Below are 26518 nucleotides of genomic sequence, written 5' to 3' on the forward strand. Positions count from 1 at the left end.
ACTGTATAAAGTTATCTCTAAAACAATGCCATTTATAGAGCTAACTGTTTCTACATTTTTGTAATGATTCAATTAAAATCGGAACAATAGAACAAGAGATATAGCGGTTAAAAATTTGAACCTTTTGCAAAACCTCCAAATTTACACCTTCTTCATCTCTATATCTATTATCACTAAAACAAAGCCATTTATACCAGTTATAGGGCTAACTTTTCTCTACAATTTGGTAAAGAAATCATAATAATCAGTACAATGCGGTGAGAGATATAAAGGTTTTTAAATTAGAACCATTTGCAAAACCTCCAAATGTTAACCTTCTATATCTGAATAATGGTTATCACTAAAACATTGCAGCACCTCTTCCAATTTAACTATTTACAACCCTGGTGGTTTTATTGATTAGTTTCATTCATTTCTACTTCATTTTTCTAGGCCATGTTGTAGTAATGGAAAGCGAAGGTGAAACATCATTAGTACCATATGAGATCATGCAGCACAGCATTCAACAGAACGCTTCAATAGATAACACCCTAAAAGTGTTGGCATCATCTGTAGCAGATTCTTTAGAATTACCTTCGGAAATTGATTCATCTGATCAAGTCGTTAGGTAGTTATATTTATTAATACAATTACTCCGTAATTATAATATCTCTAACTTCTCATCAGAAGAAAGAAATTTGACGACGGATCTTTTTCGGATGTTCGTACTTCTTAGTTGGATATGCCGGCCTTTTTGTGTTTGTGATTCAAAAGCTTGATTATTTCTTTAATCAACTACTTCCAAATCAATTCTAAGGTTTCGGAAAAAAATATTTCGTTTCCGGAAAATAACTTTAGTTAATGGATTATCTAAAATATATCGCCAATATTTTCCTTTTATAACTTAATACATACTTCTTTATGAGTTTGTAAGAGAAAACTTTAATTGTTCATAATCCAGATAATTATTTTCATTTTTGCCCTTTCGTTTCTTTTAGATTGGTATCAGCAATATTAAGACTGTGCGAAGTGGAAAGAAAGACTATTAATGCTAAACTGGCACAGTTTTTGAGTCCAGAAGTTGGTGCTAGTATTCTTTGGTTTCTCAGAGTTTGGTCACTGTCTTATCTTTTACCAAATGAGACATATTATGCAGAGGTAGATGAATTTTTATTTAACCATAAACCAAGTTTTGCTATACGTTTAAAAATAATAACAATAATAATAATAATAAGTATTATTGTTATTATTATTATAAATTTATAAAAACAGATATTTTTAGTAGTTAATCAATATTTTTCACTTAGTATGTGCTTGTTTTCTCAGATAAGTTTGCCGCTTGTATCAGCATTCGGCCTACATTCTGATGGTGCAATGTGGACAGTCAATTATCTGTTGATGAAAGTAGAATTTAATCTAAGGACCTTCAGTTCAGAACCAGCAATCACAGAAGGATCTGTTCAGTTATTAGTTTCACTGGTTGATCTCGGAGATAAGTGAGTTCAAATTTTTGTTAAATCTTACGTCTTCACCAAAAAGTGATTCACGCAGTTCCTCTCTCTTTCTCACTCGCTCTATCTCTCTCTCTCTCTCTCTCTCTCTCTCTCTCTCTCTCTCTCTCTCTCTCTCTCTCTCTCTCTCTCTCTCTCTCTCTCTCTCTCTTTGTGGCCTCTAAGATCCTTTAAAAATGTGAACAATTTCGATGAATAGCTTTAAATTTTTCTTGTGCATTTATTTTCTCTTAATGAATCGTAGTGACTTCCATTTTAATTCTAATATTGTAAATTATTTTTAGATAATGACCTAATAAATGTATTTATTTATTTTGCACAGGGCTTCTTTTGTTTTAAAAAGTGAAGGATTCTGGCGCTTAGTTTCGTTACACCAAAGTGTTGAAACAAGACAACTTCCGCCGAAAGCAAAACGTGGCCTAATTAAAGCGTTCATCCTTGGCGGTGCTGGTATTGTTGAAGAAAGTAAAAGGGAAGAATATTGGACAAGGGTACGTTGTTCCTACAGGATGTAAATCAACATTTTCGATAAAATCAGATTCCAAGTTAAAGAAAATTATAGTGGGAAAATTCTAAAAACAATTTTGTAAAAAATCATTTTCGGTTTTGTCCAAAAAAAAACGTGATATTTTGTGCTGGATAAATTTTAGGCGTACAGCATAACATTTTAGGCATTCAACTTTCTCCTTATAGTTAATTTGCGTACCTAAAATTCAGGAATCTCGCAAGAAAGTAGAGGTGTTATCTTGAGTAATTCTCAAGCTGGCAGCATAATGTTCGTCAGGATAGCATGGAGGGTTTTCTTATCACAGACCTTATCAGATGCTCTGCTTTCTTGTGACTGCTTCTAAATACGTACCTGGCACTTCTCTCTTGGTCTCTATGTAGTTCACAGGTGCGTCATCTTGGGTAAGGTTGTCTCAAGTAACTGTACTGCTCCGTTACCTATTGTGGTCATGGTTTGCTTACTTTTGCTAGCAAAATGGTTTAATTACAATAAAATAATAATCATTAAGATAAGAATCAATGTAAGAGAGGTTGGTTTGTGTCTGTTACAATCCAGATACGTTTTCATTTATAATTTTTGACGTGAATACGCCTTTAAATTTGCTATCATATGGAGGCATTCCAAAAAACCTTATGATAACAAAATCGGGGGATACAGTTTGGCATTATCGTCTCGAATCTATCGTCTACATCCAAAATTAAATTAGACCACTGGATAGCTAAAGGATTAAAGAATTCATTACGATAAGCGAAGACTGTGACGCATCGCGCGCGGTGGGAAGCGCCGCCATTTTGAGATCATTTTGCTGCGTATCGAGATTTGCAAATTAGTATAACTTTTGACTCGGAGAAGTTACGATGTTCGTTTAAGTTTTAATCGTCAGCTGTCGTCACAATCTATCGATTGTATACAAAACATTAGTGTAAAATAGTGACAGTGAATATAATAAGGTGTTAGAATAAAAAAAATATCAAAAATATATAATGTCGGCCTATACGCGTCGAAAATGCCAAAACCAAATACAGAGATCGTATACGGTTGGAAAGGGCTTCTTAAGAACAATCGAATGGTAATAATAAAACACCATATGACCGAGTCAAGGTGTGCCATCGGGAACGTAAAAGAATGAATGCGGCCTAGCGGTTCAACGACGGTGTCAGTACATCTGCAGCTGGGGCGGTTGAAATTATGCAAGTGGAAATCGCTTCTACATCGACAACGGACTGTATGGGCATAGATTGTGTTCGATCGTCGATTTGTTTCCTTGATTTCATCCTAAATACATAAATAACAATATTTTATTTAAAAAATATAACCCGTTACGTAAACGTATTCACGTACAACACACGGCCGTGTCCATGACACAGCCACACGTTAATTTTTTTTAATTTTTTTTTCTAGATTATAAAACCAATAATGGATAAATTTCGAGCTATTATTGACGGAGGATCCTTCAAAACAAATTATCAGAATGAACCAATAAAAGCTGAAATTGCTGATATTATTGAATCTTTTATTGGTAAGATAAACATATTTTTTCAATTTTTGTTTACCTTTTTGAAATGTTTAAAGAGAAATATTTCTGAATTTTCCACACAGGTATAGCACAGGGAGCACAAGTTGTGACAGTGCATTCAATTTTTAGTCATGTCAGTTTTCTGCTTTATGAATCTGCTAATTTAAGTGCACTTTATTGCAATTATCAACTAATTATTGAATTAATTCTGCAATTTTTCTGTGACGTCGCCCGACATATGCTATGTTATTTAACAACAGTAAGTTATTTTTAGTTTATTTAATTATCTAAGAGCTGTCATAAATGCTGTTTTTAGGGATAAAACTCACTTACGTTAGGTGAAACTGAACTATTACTTGACAATCTACAGTGATTACAGTATTATTGTTGCTGGGCCGCAAAATTTCCTCTTAATATCTGGACAGTGCCAAGTGTCCTGTGCCTGGAGTACAGGAATCAAACGTTCTTTCGCACTTCATCTCTCACTCTATATACAATTAGCATATCCTTCAGATAATATTCACGTCCCAGCTGTAGTAGCAAGGCTCAGTCATCACCGCGATACCAGTACTCTTGAGTGCTTCTTTCCCAGATTGAACTAGTACATCGTAGAGTCCGAATTGATTTCTTCTGTAAAAACCCTTGGGCTGTCTGTCTACATCCTCTCACCTCCGTTTAGAGCATCTTCAGTTACCTCAATTTCAACTTCTTGTTTAATCCCCGGGCCAATTATGTTGCTTCGAGATGGCCAAGACAGGTTCGGCTCTCCACAGAATGACTTGTTAGATCTCTCCCGTGCTCCAGATGATCAGCTTTTACGTTACCCTTGAATCCCGGAAAGTCCAGGGATTCAGAAGAATCCCGATATTTCTGGTGAAAACTTAAAATCGAAAATCTACTCTATATCATAACTTTCTATCACACAATAGATTGGAAAAAAAAAAAATTGATTTAAGAAGAGTCATTTAAATCTTGATGGAAAACTATATAAATTTCTGAATCCTTGATCGCATTTTTATTTCAGAATTTATGGCATCTGTTAAGTACATCACTAGATGAGTTTATCCCATTATTATTATATATAAGTTTAATAATATTTCAAGTTCATAATTAAATTATTGTTTACAGAATGAAAGTAGAATTTTCTACGACGCGTGTTTAAATACTGTACAAATGTATGCTAGATGTAATTTGGGTAGGAGAACTATAGAACCATCTGCTGAAGAAGATTCCTTCAATGATATACATCTTCTGATGGAACTATTTACTGGTCTTCTATCTAAGGATTTTATTGATCTCAGCCCTGCTGGTAATCTCAACAAATTTATCCTTTCCTAAATTAAGGAAGAATTATTTGTTTTTGGATTTTCATAAAATTTGAACAGTGACTAGAAAAAATTCTTTTAATTCTATATACAGTTCTTTGTACTCTTTATAAAGAAAATTAGTTATTAACGAGGTTTTCCATTCATGTTTTCTTTGCAAATAGTTGAAAATACAAACGGAAGAGGAACACCAGTTACCGCCGCCGATGTCTGCCTATTTGGCCTAAATATTCTTATGCCACTAATGACCATAGATTTATTAAAATTTCCATCACTTTGTCTACAGTATTATAAGGTAAGGGATATTGTAGCAGCTAAAGTTCTGAAAAGGTTTTTTATTTGAAATCATTACACATAGCAACTTTCTGTTTTTCTTTCTTTTACAGATGATAACTTTCGTATGCGAATTATATCCAGAGAAAATAGTAATGCAAAGTGAAGAACTTGTAAAAAGTATTTTGAATAGTGTACAGTTGGGTTTGCAATTATTTGGACAGGATGTCAATTCAATATGTTGTGATTTTATACAAGTATTAGGATCACATGTGTTCAACGCTGGCATTTCTAAGAGTTTTAAATATTTAGCTCCGTTTGTTAAGGTAAATTATCTCTTTTTGGTATGTGATAAAGTTAATGGAAAGATAAAGTCAATGGAATTATGGATTACATAATTATTATAGCAAAAATTTTATTGAATTATTATTTAGTGATAGTTATGGTCTTTGACCGTTGTAAATTGATGATTTTGGGAATCATACACAAATTTTGTTTCATCACACTAACGTTTCGGTAAATCTATTACCATCTTCAGGATGGTGTAAAATTTCAACAGTCCAACAGTAAACTATTCAACAGTTATGATGATGTAGCTTAAAGTTAAACTCCACAAATTTTACACTACTCTGAAGATGGTAATAGATTTACCGAAACTATTGGTGAGATGAAACCAAATTTGTGTTTGAATTTATTGATTGACCAAAATCATTATTATTTAATTTACATTATTTCGTTGACATAATCATAGTATCTTAGATTTCTTGAAAATTGACAGATTTATAATTTTAATTTATCATCTACCTTGAATTCTACCCTCTGAGTAAAGAAATAATAAAGTCCACAAGGAATGAAATCGTATCACGCTTTTGTAGAAAATGTAGTGACATACTTGTCGGAAACCTGGACAGTGACCAAAAGTTTGGAAAGCCAGATCCCTAGAGATGAACTTCTGGAGGAGAAATTGAGTAGTTGTTTTTTTTTTTTTCTAGAAAGCAGCGTATCCCTCGTAACTCTAGAGATTAAGTAGGCATCTAGAGATGTGATGTAGTATATTTTATTTAGCTCCTAAAATGAGGTTAGTCGGATATCTCTGGCCGAAAATAGTTTATATTATACAACAATCTCTCAAAAGAAAGACGTCGCTAGTGATGACTGTTAGTGGATTTAGAGAAGGAGTTGGCCGGACCGGAAATTATGACTTTTGGGATAATGTGATATGACGTAACAACCTCAAAAATAAAATTCTTCAGTAAGGATGCTTCATATTTTTGTCCACCGAACACAGATGAAGGGACCAAAATTAAAATTGTAGTGTATTCAGTGATAATTGAGACCTTAATTTCGTCGAATTTACAGCATATTTCTCGGTTTTAGCTACGCTTACTTTGACATAAAGTATCGTTAATCCTTTTGCTAAGTGAGCAAGTTTAATGTAATCTAGTGATGGATGAAAATCCGAACTAAGAAAGAAAATTAAAAAAAAAACAATAAAACATGCGTGTACTAAAATGGATAAATTCAACAACTTCGGACCCAAACAAATTTTCGTATCGTAATAATTAGTTATTAAAACAAATTTTTACAATGTGGAACATTGTTGATGTTTATTGCAACAGATACTGATGGATATGATCCTATGTCGACAATTCAATTCAGACGTACTGTCCAGCGCTGGAGTGGCTCTGTTCGTATTGATTTGCTGTTATCAGGTAAATTTTTTACAAAATCCCTCACTAATATAGTTTGAAATTTTAAACATTTCAATAACCAAAAAAACGAATATTCTTTCATTGAATTCGAAAAATATTGCGAATCTACTAATGTAGTTAATCCATTTTTTTAACAGGAAGAATATCAAGTTTGTGTACAAGATTGGATAAATACTAGAACAAGCCCTGAAGTAGCACAACGTTTAGCTGAATGTTTTAATAAATTAACAGCTAATCTTGTATTATCCACAGATCGTCAACATAAAGCTAGATTTAAGGAAGTATTTGAGAAATTTGTTGTTGAGGTGCAAGGTTTCTTGCTTGTAAAATAATATGTTTGTTTTTGTTTTTTTTAAGGAAAGATCTGGTTCATTGTTTCTTTTACTTTTTCTTTTAATTTTTTAGTATTAACTTAATTTTATATATATATATGTATCTAGGTAAATAATGAAACACAAAAGAACAATCTGTAAGAATATTTATTGACTAGGGCGAAAAAAGTTTGTACAACTTTTTTTTTACTTTTTATTTCAAATAGAAAATTAATTTTACTCTTTTTTTTTGTAAAATGTAAATATAGGAAGACAAAAAAAATATTTGCTTTTTAATTGTTTTTAATTTAAAATTAGAAGAATTTTTGTAATAATACTATATATATATAAAAGAAGAAATTTTGCTTTAAATGTTCTATAATTTTGTAATTAATCAAAAAAAAAAAATTACAATGACAAATTGCCTGTTTTTTCTCAGTTAACGTTTTACAGAAATTAACGATAGTTTGATTCTTGTTGATGTATTTTTCTTTTTCTTTTTTAACATTGTTATTACAATTTGTTTGCCTTCTGAGGCTTTTCTCGAGAACCTTTAATTTTTCATTATTTTCTCAAGTTTGTTAATAATAATTGCTATAGATTTTGTGTTTTGTTTTCTTAATTCATTTTAACAATCTTTAAAATGTTCAATTGTTACCTCGCAGTTTTGTTCTTCTTTTTTTTTCAGTGTATTTATTTTTATTTTATTTATTATTTTTTTTTTTTTTTGTAGAAATAAATTATTTCAGAAAATGTATTTCTTTTGAGTGTATTTATTTTTTTACTAGGCTGTAAAAAAAAAAAAGGAAGTCTTTGCTTGTGGCTGTTTTACTTTAATGAGAATTAAAAAAATAAATAAAGATCAATTTATTTTCAAATTAAAATATATTTTTATTAATCACATCTCTGGGTTGTAGCTTAAAATACGAATTATGTTTTTACATTTCTCTTGTGGCCACACGACTAACTCAACACATAACGCCGATCTCCTAGGTTGGTTGCTGCGTAAGCTTGCGAACTAACGGCTTCCATCACTGGATGGTCACGTCGTTTACTCAACTTATTTCTCTCAGTGCACAATGTATTTTGCATATTATACAGATATCTGTAACGTATTTGCACAATTTCACTATCTCTCATCTATTGTGCTTGTTGTTTTTTGATTACAGTAACAAATGATTGAACTGTTTTTAAGAGAGCGGCCGCTGTAGAATTGGCCAATAAAAGATTGGTAGGAGATTTCCAAAATAAAGAAAACTTTTATGATTAAAATTTACACGTATACTCAATATATTACAAATAATTATAATAAAAAAGTTTTACATTTTATTTTTTAAGCTAGCTATGAAAGAACCAGTGTATTGTAAATAAAAAACTGGCCCATCAGGTTCGTAATCTAAATAAATAAATTTATGAACATATCTTGGAACAGCTGGTTCAATTTGTGACCCTTCGTTCCAAGCATTGAATGATGTTACTGCAATTAATGTTGTGTTTAGATTAATTGCACTATGCCAACTTACCTAGAATTTAAAATAATTTCTATAGTAAGAAATTTTTAAAACAGAAATCCATTAGAGTATAATGGATGTATATAACATAAATTATGAATTAATTTATTTGATTTGATGAAAGTATTTATTACGAATATAATGGATTTACTTGGTAATATCTTCCTTCCAAACGATGTCTCGTACTAGAATCTGGAGGTCCTTCAGCGTAGCCAGGTGCTACACAAGGAACAAATAGTAAATCATATTTTTTGGCTAAATCGTTTAAATGTGCCCAATTTTTCCATGTTGATCCATACGTCGCTCCATTTGAAGGGAAGTAAGTGTAGAAACCTGTGAATATATCAGATGTTAGATGACTTTTACAGAATCAATGCATTGCCGGCAATTGGGTAGCGTTACTGACACTTAGCATAGACACGTAGCATCACTAACTAGTGAGCAAATTTTTAGATCCTCCTAGAAAGTGAAGATCTAAGGGCCGGGCAGTTGAGTAAGAACCAGTGATACCTTCGTGGGAATTAACGAAGCTAATCCCTTCCCATACAAAAAAATGGAAATTTACATATAACGTATAGGTTAGAAACTTGAGAATATAGTGAGAGGAAGTTACAGTGTTAACCGTAGTTTTTTTCAATTTTAAAATCAGTAAATATTTTTTGAATGTTCAGTATGTAGTTCATTGTAATTGTAGTGAGGTTAGGAATTACTTTGTGAGCGCGCTGGATTCATTAATTCTTTTCTCTTACGTTTTAAAGAAATCAAACTATGATACATCCTCACCATCAAATCCTGCTCTCTTTATTTCGTAACTATCTTTCTTTGAATATATCAGTCCAATAAAAATGCCATCGTATTTAGTATTCCTGATGCTTAATATTCCTTCTTCCGCTAACAGTTCTCTCCAAGACAATATTTCTATGTCCAAAGGATCATAAATGTAGTACACCTGATATGATGGAAATTTAAATTAACTTTTAATTAAAACTAGAGTAAATACATATAAATTATTGGCTTATAGTTCTGAATTGAATAACTTACGGGTAACAACTTATTCTTTCTGGACATTCTATACAATCCTTTGTGATATTGAAATTTATCAATAAATTGTTTTATGTGCTTTACTAAGTGTGAAGGATCTCTACTGCTATAAGATTTAATGTGTAGAGCAATTTTAAGATTGCAATTAGCAGCAGCATCAATTAGTAAAGGTAGAATGTCTTCTGATGTATCATCAAGGTCTGATGGATACCACGCCACAAGCAGAACACCTGAAATAGAAACATATTGTTGTTACCATAGTAAAAAATTAAAAACTGTTCATCCAAAGAGGTTCCTCTTAATGGATAGTATTATCTGAAACAAGAGATCACTTTCCGGAGACCGGCAGTGTACTGAAAATAGCTCCTAGCCTATTTCAATGACTAAGATATTAAAGCGCCTTGAATTAAAAACAAAAAAACTTAGTGTGGAAAGTCCAAGCTCCAAGATAACAAAAATGCCGTTTTGCATTTATAGCTGTTCTTGTTGGAAGTTTGCCTTTGGGTTATTTAAACCCTTACAGTTCCTCACAATTGCCCCTGCAGGACCCAAGTGGACGTTTGTCAGTGTGTTTGTGCTGTTAACGTAGCCATAACAAAAATAATACTAAAAATTTCATTCAAGCTAAGAAATTCTTCTCTTAGACATTTGATTATTTTTCCTACTTAGTAATCTATATAGTAATCCATTTAAACAAAAATATATACCTATACCAGACATCCTCAAGTGTTGCATATGTTGCCTTATCACTGTTTCATTTCTTGAGCTATAGAATCCAAGTTCTGGATAATAATTCGTTGCAGCTGGCACCGTATCAGTTATATTTATAAATTTTCTCTCATCATTCCAATATTTAAGTTTTCTATCATTTGGAGGACTTCTGTACCATGCATAATAAAATATATGTACATTATAGTTTGGTTCTAACTCCTTTAAATTAAAATTTCTACTGGTTTTCTGGTGAATAACTTTGTTTGATAATTTAAGCATCTTTTTCTTAATATATTTACTTCTCAACTCAGCAATACTTTGAAAAGTTGGGAATGCATCATTTCCATAAATATATTCCTCTTCTCTTCGAGTGATTATTACTTTATTAGTATGGGCAAAATCTTTTGTGTTCAATTTGATCAGTGTTAAACTACACAATATTACTCCGAATGTTAAAAGAATTTTTAATTTTGCTCTAATGTTCTGCAACATACTAATTTCTTTCATAAGATATTAAAACTGTTAATGCTGTAAAGTTAAAAATATATAAATGACCTACGAAAGCGGCTACATAAAAATAAAACAACAAATGAGAATAGGAAATCAAAAAACAAAAAAAGAATGTATTTACTTTATTGATAATGTACAAGAAAAAAATTAACAAAAAATAAATATGAAGTAAAACTAAACAGAAATTGTAAGCAATTAAAAATTTATATGTAAATCATGCAGCTTGCCCATGAACACTTTTACAAACGATGTACGAGAATATAAATTAAATTGCCGAACGATAAGGCATTGAAAAAGACCGAAAAAAAAAAGGCATTCTACAAAAACCGTGTAATAACACTTTTCTTTGGCTACCTTCCTGAGTATTCATCAACCACAAGTTTAGCAAACCAAAATAATATTATAGAAAGATTATAATAATTAGTTTTAAAGGAAACTGTTTGTATTTTAATAAATAAAAAAATGTTTTTATTATCTGCCCATTTAATGAAAAACCGTAAATTGTGAAAATTACACATTTCAGCAACACTGCTTCTTATCAATAAATTAGAGAGAGATAGGCAAACTCGTTCATTTTGATGAACCTATTCACTTCGGACCGATATTTTTGGAGAGCCGTTCCTTTTTCCGTAATGGTAATTATTTGAGCTTCGTAAAAACTTTCAGTTTAAAAAATTAAGTTTCAGAGTTGAATAAACGCCAAATTATGTACCTTTCTAAGTGAAAGGATTGATTATACGCGAAAGGTACTGTTTTGGCTGAAATCATCCCTTACACTTAGTATTATAAACTTTACTATCTCTTTGTACACCTGTGTACATTTTTACTACCTGGCTTGAACCAGTTTTTTTTTTTTTATTTTTTAATTGAGGGTTAATTTTCGTGTTCTCTTACACTCTCAGCAGCTCTTCTGGTAATAACTCCTGAGACACCACGAAAATTACCGGAGGCAAACCTTTTTTACTTTTAAAATTATAAAGAAATCTTATTTTTTAATTTGAATTTTTTATTTATCTCTGAACGCATAATATAAAAGGAAGCCTGTGCAAAGAGAAGGATCGAAAAAAGTCGACAAAGACACTGAGGAGAGGACCGAAAGGAACGGTGAACGAATGATCGATAGAGCTAGAGAAATTAGATAGATGGCGGATTGAATTAGTGGACCCAATGAACGAGAGTGGGTTAAGAAACAATTATTCAGAAGACCTAGTTCACCGGTTGTTACGTTCACTTTATGGATCCGCTCTTTAGGACTCATTTGTGTACGAACTACTCATCTTTATTTTAAATTTAAAGGAGGGGCCTCAGTGTACTAACTTCTTATATACCATATATTACCAATATGAGGTTCCAATATGTACCGTCTTTAATCATTACATTCCTAAATTAATCGCCGAGTAACTAATCGGATATTCAGTTTCCAATAGAACAATTTGCAATTATTTTAAAGTTCTATTTGTCAAGTGCTTAGCATTTAATATTCGTTATATCCATTCTCACCTCTTTGATCATCTTAATCCATCACTTAACTTACCTCTTATCTCTTAATCTTCCCAAACAATCCTACTTGACGTCTGAAGCGACGCTGGCTAGCGCCCAGCGACAGAGGTCAATAAATAAATATTGCTTTTAGGCAGTCATCACTTAGTAGTAACGTGGATTTAGGCCTCTTTTATAATTATATTTACTTTTTGCAGGCTGTTGTTTTTCTGCAATTGTATCGAAACAAAAACAAACATATAAGCTTATCTTTCGCTTTATTCAAAAAACAAATAGTTTGAATCCTATAAACTTTTCGTTTGAACTATTTTTAGTTTAATAAGATAAATATTTATTGCTACTATTTTTTTGTTTAATTCAAGGCGCTTCAGCATCTGAAGTCAATAGCGTCCAGATCATTCTTTTTTTTATAATTAAGAATTTTTTTTTAAATAACTTTATTTCTTAAAATGAAGTTACGCAAGTGAATAATAATTAATGAATCAGTAACATTCCATCAGAATTATCTTTTTAAATGCTGATTTTATACATATGTCTTCTTAATTTTTAGTACACTTAAGCTACACTGACTTCAGTTAATTAAAGGCCTACATGTCGAATTATTGCGGGTATTACATTCCACTTGTAATTATTCAATTTTATAGAAAACTTAGCTTTTTTTTTAAAAAAAATTAACCTTTTAAGTAAATCTCATTAAAAAAAATAAGGTTTATTAAAAAAACTAAAGAGCATTATTAGTTTTCTCACATTAGTTCTTCGCTGACCGTCATCACGACGCGCCGAATCTCATGTGACGCTATGTATAAAGCTATGGAATTATGGAAGTACACTTTGGATATTTTGGATTTGATGTTAGTTAAAAGTGTTTATCATTCGTGTGGATTTTGGTGTTGAAAAAAGTGAAAATGTGGTTCATAACATTGGTGACAATTATAAACAATGTAATTTAAAAAACTGACTTATTTTGGAAAGAAAAAGTTATATTGTTCACAAAGATGGAAGTCGTCAAAGCATTTAATAATGAGGTAAATATTAAATTATTTTTCTAAATATGTGTGGTTTTTTAAATTTATATATTATTATTTTATTTTATTTAGTTTAATATTCGGAGAAACTGAGGTTTTTTCTGGTTTTCGTTTTACTTAATTTTATATTTTCCACGTTTCATGAAGGTTATGATAATCTGTTCATTTCAAAATTTTACCTCGAGTATATTATATACTTACATTTTTAATTTAGTTCTAAATTTTAAGGGACAAAGATACATTTATATATTTAAACTAACTAACTGTTGGGAAGTTTAGTTTAATAATTAATTTTTTGTTTTATTGGTTGAGGCCCTACGTATCAAGAAATATTTGATATTTTGTTCTGTTTGAGATATTATTATTAATTATCTCATGGTCAAAGTAGATTTTTTATTGTTATTTTCTAAATTTAGTGTATTAGAGGGAAAAATTCTCACAATTTCTCACTTCGTAGTAGGCTCACTAAATTTCAGTCTATTATAACAAATTTTGGAGTAATTTTTCTTAAAATTGTACTAGTTAAACAATTTAGTTTTCTGTTTCGTTAAATAAATTTTTCACTGTATACGTAATAGATTTCTCAGAATAGCAATTTTTCATTCGTCAAAGCTCGAGTTTTCTTCCTTTATGTACCTTCTTGTATAAAGCAGAAAGAATTATCTTTCAGTATCTATAATTTAATAAAAGTTACCCAAGACTTTGTATTAAGGTTCAGAAATGTTCAGCTTCTGATAGGTTATTCAATACTTGGTGGTAGAATATTTAATTTTGCCCAATATTTACTCCTTAATTATTTATATCAAATTATTGAGATTTGTTAGGACAGCGATAGCTTTAAATACTACACAAAAGTAGACAAAGGGTTACCAGAATTGTATCAGGCCTAGGCTTTAAGAAATTAGGACTGTAACACATGACAATTGCTGAGATTACACTTGGAGATTCAGTTATATTAGATATTTTGTATGACTTTTTATAACTATTTAATTTATTTTATTAAATATTAAATCAGTTTTGGCTACTTTCGAACCTGCGAATATTAATAGTTGCCATCAAATAATTTAAAAAAATTCTGTAATTCCCAGATAAAAGAGAAAAATTCTCTTTAAGATGACTGAAAAGTAGTTTAGCCACACGTTCACCTATGTATATTTTTTTTACTTTTAATTAGTTGAAGTATCATTAAAAATAATTTTGGTTTTCTCAGCAATTGTTTTTATCGATTTCTAGATTCCATGTTTAAGTAAACTAGTGGACATAACCTACTTTGCTTGTCAAATAATTGATATTACTCTAACTGAAATTTAAGCTTGCAAAGGACGTTAATTCGTTTCAGCGTCCTACTGATGGTAGATTTCTGTCAAAATGTACCAAATTATTTTCAAATTAATAGTACAGAAATAAAACAAAACAAAACAAATTTTAGTGACACTATCAGAGGGGTATTTTGCTCTGATTGGCTTATTGGCGGTTCGATGGTCGCATCTTATCCAAATAGGGCATTTAAACTTCACTGTTTTTTCGTTTTATGTCATCAGTTTAAAGTTAAATTTTATTAAATGTTTTTTCTTATATATCCTGTGTTTGAAAAATTTGGCGGAAGTGCAATTTCCCTACGTTCAAAGGGTTTCTTTACTTTATCTTATTCCTAGTAAAAAAAAAAAAGGTATTGACGGTCTTCCAGAATATATATTTTGCGTTTTCGCTGAAAATACACGATTTGAAGTCCACTGAGTCAGAAAAAGTCGCTTTACAAATTGGTTTGATTGTCCTCCATATCTCAAAAACGGAAAATTGTAGGATGTTCAAATTTGTTGCGAAAGTCTTTAAAAAAAAAAAAATGCCAAAAAATATCGATCGGAAAGAGAAAATCACTCGATTATTCATATCTAATTTTTCCGCTATTAAAAGAAAATATTGTGGTCGTGACGAGGATTTACCAAATTGCTCTGAGACCAAAAATAAGTTCAACAAAATGGTCCTTACTTCACCTTTGTTTCAGCTAATTGCACAAAAATATTTTACATTACTCTGTAATTCATTGATATTAAATACATATTAAACAAATTAATAAAACTTATCTTTGATTTCGTCAGTCTTAGCTCGCATATTTCTGTTGTACCCTTGGCCGGATTCGGACAGAGGTCGAATTAATCAGCTTAGGTAAAAAGAGATTTTACCTCTTCGCACTACATTTGCTGACGCCAGTTCTGAATTGGAGAAAACTGTCTTATTATTCGCTAGTTGAGTTATTCCTCCGTGGGTAAATGCCACTGCTATTGAGAGGTAAAGGTGGCTATAAATTTATTTGTGATCTCCTCTAGCTGCAGCAGCACTTTTAGCTAGAAAGCTAGTTCTCTTATTCACTGTCTAACCTACACGATCTTTCGTCCAAAGATGGAGCGCCGATGGTTTAGTTCTTTCAGCAGCTCGAGGATTTTAGATATTAATGGTGTTTGTTTTTTTTTTTTTAATGGGCTGTCATGTTCAATGAGATCCTGTTTCAGTGAAATCGTTCCTGTTATGGTATTTCATGCTCTCTTCTTTCAGCCAATAAAGTGATACCGACATTTCCGCTGATCCTTTCAACAGGATACTCTTAATCGGAACTAAAAACTCACATCCGATATCGTTATCATTCGTTCCAACCGTTCATAAATATTTTATAATCAGCGGATGTTGGTGTAGTGAATATGAAGGGTGGATATGAAAGTGGGAGGATCCCCAGTTCGAATCCCTGTGTTGCTTTCTATTTATTGGCCCGTAAAAATGTGCTTCCGCTGCTTCCCCCGTCGACGACACCTGATTGGTTATTGACCTCAAAAACAAAATTTACCTTTTTTTTTTACTGAATAATTAGCCAGAAGGGCATCATCAGAAATGATAACAGAATTGATAGTGTCAACAGTTGATAGATTTAGTCGTTGCTTTAAAAATTTGAGGTTTCTGACCACTCTGTCTAAAGATTCTAATGTTACCAACTGTTTAGCATCAAAATGCGTTAAAATGGTGAGTTTGGAAGAAATCGGAAACTGATCACAGTGTGAATCTTTTGAACGATTCCTTTTTATCTTTCCGCTTCTGAACTGTTGCTTTTATTTTGCAATTCATTTGAAATTAGAATTTATGGAGGGGGTTCCTGAACATAAGTTGTCTATCAGAGTAGCTTTATATTTTTTAACATAGTCAACCTAAATTTATCTTAATTAAAAATTGAATTTTTGAAGAAGCTAGAGAAGTATGTGTGTTTGTTCATTTTTCTTTTTTTTCTGTTCATTGCCTATTTAATTTTGGTTTATTGCTTTTCATGGATGTCCATTTATTCTTATCTGAATTTTATCTTCCGACCTTTATCAATCTACAAAAAAAAAAAAAAAATCGTTACCTAGTTCTCTCAGTGATAAAATGAAAATAAAACTACATATGTTTTATTTAATTTTTGATATCAATGGTAATTTTTTTATAGAAATATTTGTATTATCAGAGAGCGCTTTTTCATTTTCTCATTTTTCGTTCAAAGAATTATCACGAGCATATTCAAGCATATTCTAGATGTCTTGGTAGAACGAGTTAGAAATCTCGGCGGACTGGTCCTCGTTGTCTGTAGGAAGAAATAAATAAACACACAATACAGACAGGTTTGAAGAGTTGTCTAAAATTCTTCTAAATCCAAACAATCACCATTAAAATGGACTGTCATATCCAATGAGATCCTGTTTCAGTGAAATCGTTCCTGTTTGTTGAAGTATCTCGTGCTCTCTTCTCTCAGCCAATAAAGTGATAACCGACATTTCCCCTGATCCTTTGAACAGGATATTCTTAATCGGAACTAAAAACTCAACATCCAGTATCGTCTGATACCATTCTTCAACCGTTCATAAAGATTTTATAATTAGCGGATGTTGGTGTAGTGAATTATAAGGTTGGATACCGAAAATATTTTCGGTTGTGACATTGACATTCATCTTTTTTGGAATTTCCAAAATTTCTCCAGTATTTTTTTTGTTTTTGTTAAGGAGCGCATTAACTATGGCGGTCATAATCGACGCTAAAAATAATTATAATCTTTCTCCTTTACTGAGGCTTCACTATTGTGTAGCCAATAGTTGATAGTTCCATGAATCATTAAACAAAATTTTATAGATTTAAGTGTAACACTTGAAGTAATATGGAGAATTATAAAAGGTTCTATGCGTTTCCACAAACCATTAAGTCTTCTCCAATATTTTATTTCCAACATTTCAGACTATTTTAGAGTTAGATGTAGAGCAACAATTTGTAGAATAAAAGAAATGTGTTATGCCAATTTAAGAGTTGGCACACAACTTAATTAAGCAAACTTTCATAGACGAGTTATTGCGTCTTTCACATTGATTGCCTTTGATTGGTTCTGTTCATTTCAATGTCTTATCTCTTCCTTAAATTTTTTGCCTCCAGTTTGTTAATATTTTCTCCTAACTGAAGAATTACTACATTGTGTAATAAAGCGAATTTACAAAACGAAACATAAAATCCATTAGTTAAGAACGTTGCTGATAATTTGTCTTTAATTGAACGGAATTCTGTGCATCACAAAACTTATTGCAACTAAACGATTTGACTATTTCATAACTGATTCTGCTTTTATTAGAACATTCAATATTTTATACACTGTTTCACATATGATCTTGATCTTTCTCTTCAGCAAAACTGCTTACGTAGAATTCTGAAAATTACTTAATATTGCGTTTTACAATGTTCTGATTATTTTAAACTTTTTATCTTCTCTAATTTTGTTTTTAAAAGTTCATATTTCTGTCTGTTGTAGGAATAGGTGTTCTCTTTAATTGACCTAAACTACAAAGAGTTCTGTATAATACGAACCGTTTAATTGCGACTTAAATTAGGTGCATTTAATGAGAATCTGCAAAATTCAACGTTCTATATCTTTTTCACTTTTGTGCTTATTACATTCATATTTCTGTCAGTTCTAGGAATAGCAGTTTTCTTTAATTGACTAAAACTACATAGAGTTGTGTACACTTCTTTCTGTTATACTGTGACTTCAATTTTGTCAGTTTTATTTGAACACTATATATTCTTCACTATTCTATTTACATCGATAATATTTCTGTCCGTTGAAAGGATATGGAAAACTCTTTAAAGGGGAAAAATTATCTAAGTCCTGTTCATTAAGAAGCGCAATGCATAAATTTGGAGAGTACGTTGATAATTTTTTAAATTTCGAGTTTGGAAGTAATCTTAAATTGGACGTTTCTTATGTTACTAGTATTTTTGAAGCAACAAAGTAAAACATGATTTGGGATTTTTTTTTAAATATTCTAACACTTCATTTAATTCTTCATTTTAAATACGATCCTTAATTGAAAATAGATGAAAATAATTTTTTAATTGGCGAAGTTACTTTGTCTTCGTAAATTGTGAAGCAATCTATTGTGACAAGTGATTTCTGCGTTTTCTTACAGGCTTTGAAAAATGTAAACCTCTCTTATATGTATTTTCCACTGTCATATTCATTAATGTTGTTATTTTTCTTAATTGTATTGTTTGAAGTTGCCCATAATTGAATGAAATTACATTGCATAGAGATATATGATGTTTGTAATTATATAGGCGCCCTTTTAGGCTTAACAAATTTGAAATATTCCATATCTTCTCATCTATTTACAGTATAAAGGTTGATAATTCACTCAATTTTAGGCTTAACTCTTATTTACTTAAGTTAAGTTGCACAGAGTTCTGAACATTATGTACGATTTATATTAAATTATATTGCGACTTATATTTTGGAGCGCGCTATATGCCCCTATCTTCCTATCCCCTATCTTCGCCATACAGCATACAAGTAAAATAAGAAAGTGTTTAGAAGAAGATAGTAGTGAAGGAATGTCATGTATTTGCCTTTTGCATCAGGAGAAAACGGTCTTATTCTTCTGAGTATGGATAATTCGGAAGTTTTCTCAAATAATTGTTCGATTATATCTTTTTACATTTATTGGCAGAATAAATTTCTGTCGATTCGGCAAAATAAAGCTCTAGGAGCAATATTTCAGTTTACTCAACTTCAACTTACTAAGTTCAGTGAAAACTTAAATTATGTACTGTTCGCAAGGGTGGATACTCTATTATATGTTGCAATAGACAGGATACTTTCTTTTTAAATACTTCCCTTTTCCTTAGTGTAGTAAAGAGAATTTAAAAAAAATGTCCACTAAACCCTCTTGATTATTGAATTTTCACAAAAGTCAATAGATTTCACAAGTTCGCCAGCATTGTGATGCTTTATTGAGAACAGTTATTACCGTGTTTAGAAATAGTGCCGCCCAATTTCCCGGCGTTACCCTTAGTTTTCGTTCACTGCCCGGAGATGTGATTTTTTGATTCACACAATTCTTGAGCAAAAGTGGCGCTAAACATCGGCCTTTTTTTATGAACTTGACCCTGGTAAAATAGTGAAAACAAAGGGATGAATGAAGGAATTTAATAGTTCTATTTACTAAAATAGGGTCAACAACTTCTATTCCAAACATTCAAACTGGTTGAAGGGTACTTCTGGAAGAAGGGTTGGTGTATTTCCTGTTAAAGGGCCGCTTCATTGTAATGTCTGCTGCTTCCTTTCATTTACATTTAAGGAAGGTTAAATTTGTCGCTAAAATCCAGAGTTTGAAGAAACATTTCTTCAACAGAAACTGAATTGACATCACTTTTTGGAGATTTTCTTGAATATGGCTATTTAAATTTTCGGTAAACTTGGTAACAAATTGTTGTATAACTTCTACTTGAAATATTTCTTGAAAAAATTCGATTAAGATCACTTCCGGGCGTCGGAGTGTTCGGCAACCTCCCCAACAACAAAGTTCTATTCCCAGTGTTACACAGGGAACTCATCAGTAAATATGTTTCAAAAAATTCCACATTTTACTCTCTTGAACAGCCTTCCTGGCCTTTAGGCAGGCGGAAGAATTATTACCGATGCAGATATCTGAGGCATGCCTTCGCCTAAGTTAAAAATAAATTCCGCAAACTTACTGGCTTTGTCGGCTCTCTGAGGATAAACCTGAAGAAGCTGAGTCTCTTCTCTTCTGAGGGCGACGTGATGGCATATCTTTTTTTCGGCGATGGAGGAAATTGCAATACAACTTTAGAACTATCAGCGTTATCCAAGGAATTTTTAAGTCACCTGAGAAATTTCCAGCAGCTGGAGGCGGTTATATCCTCCCAGGAACCTCTGGCACCCAGATGCTGGGATTTCCCTTATATCTGGGTCTGGCACCCAGTAATGGGACTCAATAGGCCTTGAAAGGTCGCAGCGCAAGGTCATAACCTCCCTCCTCCCCTCCTCCAAAAAAGGAAATGAGAAGTTATTTTCTGAATAATTCTTATTCGATTTTATTGTATTTTTTTTATTTAACAAATTTCGTTTCTTTTTTTTTCAACAGCTTTCGTCACTCTATGAGACGAGACCGCCTATTTCCAAGGCTAAGATGACGGCCATCACTAGATCTGGGATTAAGGCAATAAAATTTTATAAACATGTTGTACAAAGTGTGGAAAAATTTATACAAAAGGTTATACTCTTTCAATATTGTTATTACCTTTAAAAAAAAAATTAAATAATGTAATTCATTTTACAGTTGTGTTACAAGTAAAATTATTTTTCAGTGTAAACCAGAATATAAAGTACCCGGTTTATATGTAATCGATTCTATAGTAAGGCAATCGAGACATCAGTTTACAGCTGAAAAGGATGTTTTTGCGCCTCGTTTTGCCAGAAATATACAACAAACGTTTCTCCATCTTTTTAATTGTCCACAAGATGATAAGGTAGGTTATATTAGTTTTTTTTTTCTGAACTTCCATGATTTTATAATTAATTGTATATAATTTGGTTTAAAGTGACAGTGTTAAGTATTCTCACAATTTACGGATCGATTTCTTAAAGAGCCTCGTAATTTAAATTCCAACCTCATCGTATGCCTTTTCAACAAATTTTAGTCTTTTCCAGACAAAGGGGGGGAAAAAACTATAATATTTTTTGTTTAATTTTATTTTAGGGAAAGATTGTTCGTGTTTTAAATCTTTGGCAAAAAAATCAAGTGTTCACACCGGATGTGATCCAACCATTGTTGGACATGGCTAGTTTTGCAAATAAAGATCAGTTAGTAGTGCCACCTAGCAGCAATGGAGTTCAACTACCACCTTCATCTGCCCAGCCAAGAACTCCAAGTAAGTAATATTAGTTGAATTAATATCACAGAGTGTATTTAAAAAAAGTGTCGGAGATCTTTTTTTTTGCGTCAAAGTCTTTGTTTGGTCAGTGAATGGTGTAATACCTTTGCGCAGGCAAATGGTTGTTTTAGGCCGCGATAGCTACTGCCTAGGCAGCTAACATCCGGCCGCGGCTATATGAATGGCAATATGATGACAATGCTATCTATCGACTCAAATAGAATTTGGCTTTGTTGTTGTTTGGCGAATGGTATTTAGTAATCTTTGACTTTGTCCGTCCTAGCACACCACTCCTACTGCCTGAGTGAGGAAGGTTATTTGATGTTTATCTGATGTTTTACGAGACATTAACATATACACCATGTAACTTCGCTCACTCTGTCAGCAAGTGTAGTGCGAGACGAAAGTGAAGTTTGGAAGTAGAGAAAACAGAAGTGAAGACAAAATCTCCTCCTCACCAAACAGATTGATTTACCTCTGACGGTGGATGAAAGGCCGAAACCGGTCAGAGATACTATAAACGGCGGAGAAAATCAAAGATATTACCCAGCAAAGGCTGACCGCAGAATTAATCCTTCAAGGAAGTGGGGCTATAAAGATAATTCTAGGCATATTAACTGGGCACTGCAGGCTCAGAAAACACATGCATCACACCTGGCGGATGATAGCCTTTGTAGGTTCTGTCAAGAAGAGGAGGAAACGGCACTGCACGTATTGTGTCAGTGCCAGGGGCTTGTATAGCTATGGATGTTACTTCTCGGGGAGGAAAAAGCAAGGTCTGAGAGCTTTACCCAGGAGCCACTCTCCAGCATTAAGAGTCTGATCCATAGGGGTCGCGGTGGCGTAGGCCTTGAGGCCGCCCTAATTTAATCTATTCTATTACCCAGACCTAGTCATGTTTCAAACAATATTTAATTACTTTAGATAATTTAAGTGAGTCGGTATGATTTTTTCGAGAGCATAGGATCTAAGCCATTAAGAAAACCCCAATTCTCCTCGCAATTCCTCGCTCATTCAACCTTGCACAGTTGATTCTAAACTTCCCAGTCTCAATACAGCACGCATTCAAATCCATTAAACACAAGTTACACATCTTTGGAGCAACCTTTTGGTAGCTCTATGGAAAACTATAGAGTCTCAAAAATAGATTTCTTCAAGGTGAGGGCCGTCTTGCTAAAGATCTTTCAAGGTTGAAACTTCTGATTTCATTGTTGTTTAAATTTTTTTTTTTTTTATATTTCTTCAGTTTCGAGATGAGATAACAATCCCTTGATGCTGGAGTCTGGGGGAGTAAGACTGAATACTGAATCTCTTAGAAATCACAGTCTTTCTATTGAGCTATTCACCTTTTTCGTATGGCTGTCCAGTTGAGAGCAATACGCAAAAAATTAAAAAAATTGAATTTTGAGATTCTTCTAATCAGAACTTACATATTTAGCCTGGGGTGCTTCCTCCTTCCCATTTATCATACACTCTGTTATAATTGTATTCCTGGTCCAATTCAGATAGAAGATTGACCTTTTCTTTCTTCTCCCAGAAACTGGAAAGTGTTTTCCTCAATTCTTTCGTGAAGAAATTTTTTAAAATTGATTAGAATTTTAAATTTATTATATTAGTTCGTAATAACAGGAAAAATTTCAGCTACAAAACCATCACCAGTTAAAGATCCATCTTGGTTGACATCATCGGTGGACATAAACAGTACCACGGCCCAGCCGGTCCCTACGCCTACAATGACATCAAAATTGGTAAGAATATAAAAGCGCAACAGGGATTATAAATAATACCCCTCAATTATGTCTAATACTAGAAAAAATTTAGAATTAAATAATATAAAATTTTGTTATCAAGTGAAGGTATAAAAAGAAAAGTGAAACAAACAATTTCCCTTTTAGCAACCATCTACAGGTGTGATTGATCCAAATATAATGCAGCAATTACAAAACCTACAAAATCTACTGCTTGATAAACAGCTGGAAGCAAACAATTCGCAGAGTAAAAAGGATGATACGGTAGGCGTGAATTTAAAATTGATTTTACTTAAATTGTTTGTTATTTGAAATTTTATTTATATTTTTGATGACATAATTTTTTACTTTCCCTAACTATTTTCCATATGGGGTACTCTTCTGTTGGGTAGATTTTCGTTTTTCCAGGAGCCCTGTGAACGGAAAATTGCTATACAAATGGTTCTGTCGGATTATCCAATAAAATAATTTTTTTTTTTTGAATGCAGACAGCAGACGGAGCCCTCATTATAATTTCACAGCATTTATTTTGACTGGCTTTTTTAATTATATATTTTCGATGAAGTGGATGCAGCTCGACTGCTTGTGTATTATTGACGAATATTTAATTCATTGCTGCAATTCGGGAATTTGAAGAAGATTGAACGTGATCATGAATCTCTTAGATCTTTTAGTGAGATAAAGAATTACCTTCCGCTTTTGTTTTAAATTCTTTCTGTGGAAATTAAGAGAAGTTGTGGGTAGTTTAGAACTTGACGCTTTTCTCAGAAAGTATCATTTGAAAAGAGCGTCTTTATTAGCACGATCGCGGACGGCTACTGCGTATGCAGTACTTTCGCTTTGTTCTAGCGGGTCACTACTGCATTTGCAGTGATTATTGTATGAGTCTAATTGCAATTGCAGTAGCTGACTCTTTCGATTGCAAAATTGAGCAATATGAAACAGTACTGCTAATGCAGTTATTTTTTTTTCTTTATTTATATATTTTTGGTGCTATATAGTAAGATGTATCAAAAACCTCTTGTCCAATTTCATCTAACAAACCTGGAAATTGCATTTACGGAGGGTGCTCATATCAGTACCCTAGCTAAATTCAGGCCGTCCGCGAACGTGTTAAATCCATTGAAATAGTATAAAAATTCTAAATTCGAAGAAACTTTATAAGTTAGTATCTTGAGGATTGTAGTTAGAGGAAGAATTGTGATTGCTCTTACCAGATTATACTACACTAAAACATTCCTCAGGTATGCGTAGAAATGTCCCAAGATATCCCACGAGTTCTAAATCGCCCATTGAGAGTGTGACTCACTGGCACAGTGGTACAGTACTGGCAAAGCTCGCAAACTGCCATAAATATTATACCGTTTCCTCATCCTCCAATTCGTGCATCACAACTCTTAATGTTGTGAGGGATAATTGGCCTTTCATACTGCCCAATCTGCACACCTATCCCCTTAATTGCATGCTACTTAGGATGATAAAAAACTTAACTCATCTTACTGGGAGTTTTTTTTTTATTTTTATAATCCTTCTCTACGTAATACCGACTCACAAAATTGTTTCACGACAACGGCTGGATGATTTGGGGGCTACAATGGTGTCGATGGCCTCACCTTTGCTAGAACGTCTTGCTTTCTTATTGCTATCCAACTCGGTGTATGCGAAGCTCTGAAAAGCTTAACTGGTCTTTCTAAGCGCGGCAGTTCGGAGTCTTCTTCTTTGTCCACCAATTTGGAGCTCCAATAAAACCCGGCTTATACATCTTTTTATAAGCTCCTTTCCCCTACTCGGTCAGGCAACAGCTGAAAGGCCACAACTACCCCCTCCCCCGAGAACCTTTTTTTTTTTTATTTCTATAAGTAAGCTCCAGCAAAAAGTTCATTAAATGGACGTAACAAGGGTTTTCTGATTCCCCAATAGAATATTTAAAAGAGGAGCTGTTATCACCGCAGACTTGTAACTGCCTTAAAGCCAGGTTCAATTCCAGCGTAAAGCTACCCTTTTATTGGTTAGAAAAAAAATGGTAATAGTAAAGTGCGTTTCCGGGGCCACGAAAACTAGTTGGACTTAGCCCCTCCTGGAGGAAAAAAATTAAGCGATTACCACCTCAATTAACTGTATAGTAATGTATTTATTTCAGAAAATTAAATAAATATTAATTTAAATTTAATTCATTAATGTTTATGTTATTAAAATGACAGTTGTTTCAGTAAATGAAGGCTACTGAGTTAAAAATGTCGACGATTTAAGAATTTAAGAATATTTTTTTAAATTTACTTTGATTATTCAGATTTAGAGTTTTTTTTTTTAATTTTATAATTTCTAATTAATAAAGTAGTTAATAAAAATTAAAAAAAAGATTCACTTTAGCTTTTAAATTTTTTACTAAATTACAAAATTTCCAAATTATAAACAAATTTTAGTAAGAAAAAGTCGAAATCAGAATTTCTCTTAAATTTTTTTTGAAGTTTTCATTTTTCTTTGTTTTTTTTTTCTATTTTCATATCAATCTCTTTAAAGAAAGAAAGAAAATTAAAAAAAGATTTAGGTATTATGACATTGTTTTCATAATGTAGGTAAAATTTGACAAGAAACTCTTAGACTTCGATTATGATGAAGATGATGATGAACCTCCTTCTCCGCAACAACCATCTCAACCAGCTCAACCTCCATTGCCGAGCATTGATTCTCTTCAAACGTTAGTATCTTAAATGTTTTCTTTTCTATTTTTATTGATTTTATTTGTATATTTCTCTTTTTTTTTTCGTCGACTATTCAAATAATGAAAATTTTGGATCTTCATTAAAATTTAAAGGAGAGAAAAAAATTATTAACAGCAATACTAACGAAAAAAATATAGAAAAAATTTGCATGAAATCATTTTGAGAATCATTTCTTTAATTTAAATAATAAATTTAAATGGAAACATTGAAATGAAATGTAAGTTTTAAAAGTCACTACAATTCTTTGCAGGATTAGAGTAGCAAAAGTGTAAAAATTCTACCAATTTTATTGCTTTAAAAACTGTTTAAAAAAAAGAGAAGTTGAATAATAATTCATTCTGTTACCTGTTTTATAGAGTAAAATACTGTTTTATAAAAACGG

The 26518-nt window shown here is 32.1% G+C and overlaps 3 protein-coding genes across 10 annotated transcripts in view; 2 read left to right on the plus strand and 1 right to left on the minus strand.

Annotated features, from left to right (window-relative positions):
* The window catches only part of LOC141447762 (exportin-4-like), a 48929-nt gene extending 41159 nt beyond the window's left edge, over window positions 1-7770 (plus strand). For all 4 annotated transcript variants that reach the window (XM_074115804.1, XM_074115610.1, XM_074115681.1 and 1 more), the window contains exons 13-23: window positions 433-607; window positions 978-1137; window positions 1306-1475; window positions 1813-1981; window positions 3400-3517; window positions 3598-3773; window positions 4643-4823; window positions 5004-5134; window positions 5226-5438; window positions 6732-6824; window positions 6962-7770. In XM_074115804.1, the coding sequence (XP_073971905.1) occupies window positions 433-607; window positions 978-1137; window positions 1306-1475; window positions 1813-1981; window positions 3400-3517; window positions 3598-3773; window positions 4643-4823; window positions 5004-5134; window positions 5226-5438; window positions 6732-6824; window positions 6962-7156 (1781 nt within the window). In that variant the 3' untranslated portion in view covers window positions 7157-7770. The remainder of the gene's footprint in view (window positions 1-432; window positions 608-977; window positions 1138-1305; window positions 1476-1812; window positions 1982-3399; window positions 3518-3597; window positions 3774-4642; window positions 4824-5003; window positions 5135-5225; window positions 5439-6731; window positions 6825-6961) is intronic.
* Window positions 7254-12762, minus strand: LOC141448994 (glycoprotein endo-alpha-1,2-mannosidase). Of its 4 annotated transcripts, none has more exons than XM_074118078.1 (6): window positions 12443-12762; window positions 10395-10891; window positions 9688-9917; window positions 9430-9595; window positions 8798-8979; window positions 7254-8658 (listed from the first exon to the last, which is right to left on the minus strand). In XM_074118078.1, the coding sequence occupies exons 2-6, from the start codon at window positions 10888-10890 to the stop codon at window positions 8455-8457; spliced, it is 1278 nt and encodes a 425-aa protein (XP_073974179.1). In that variant the 5' UTR covers window position 10891; window positions 12443-12762; the 3' UTR covers window positions 7254-8454. The 4 variants fall into 4 exon arrangements, with proteins under 4 accessions (XP_073974179.1, XP_073974333.1, XP_073974256.1 ...); XM_074118232.1 differs by having other exon boundaries at window positions 10395-10567; window positions 12443-12741; XM_074118155.1 differs by lacking the exon at window positions 12443-12762 and having other exon boundaries at window positions 7254-8240; window positions 10395-11450.
* A 207-nt stretch (window positions 12763-12969) lies between these two features.
* The window catches only part of Isha (Insulator su(Hw) mRNA adaptor), a 33397-nt gene continuing 19848 nt past the window's right edge, over window positions 12970-26518 (plus strand). For both annotated transcript variants that reach the window (XM_074113539.1, XM_074113616.1), the window contains exons 1-7: window positions 12970-13433; window positions 20876-21004; window positions 21099-21260; window positions 21491-21662; window positions 23307-23413; window positions 23561-23677; window positions 25990-26111. In XM_074113539.1, coding sequence (XP_073969640.1) covers window positions 13404-13433; window positions 20876-21004; window positions 21099-21260; window positions 21491-21662; window positions 23307-23413; window positions 23561-23677; window positions 25990-26111 — 839 coding nt within the window. In that variant the 5' untranslated portion in view covers window positions 12970-13403. The remainder of the gene's footprint in view (window positions 13434-20875; window positions 21005-21098; window positions 21261-21490; window positions 21663-23306; window positions 23414-23560; window positions 23678-25989; window positions 26112-26518) is intronic.

The sequence above is a fragment of the Rhodnius prolixus genome, unplaced genomic scaffold (genome assembly GCF_049639745.1).
Source record: "Rhodnius prolixus isolate KJV_2025 unplaced genomic scaffold, Rpr scaffold_1, whole genome shotgun sequence".
NCBI lineage: Eukaryota > Metazoa > Arthropoda > Insecta > Hemiptera > Reduviidae > Rhodnius > Rhodnius prolixus.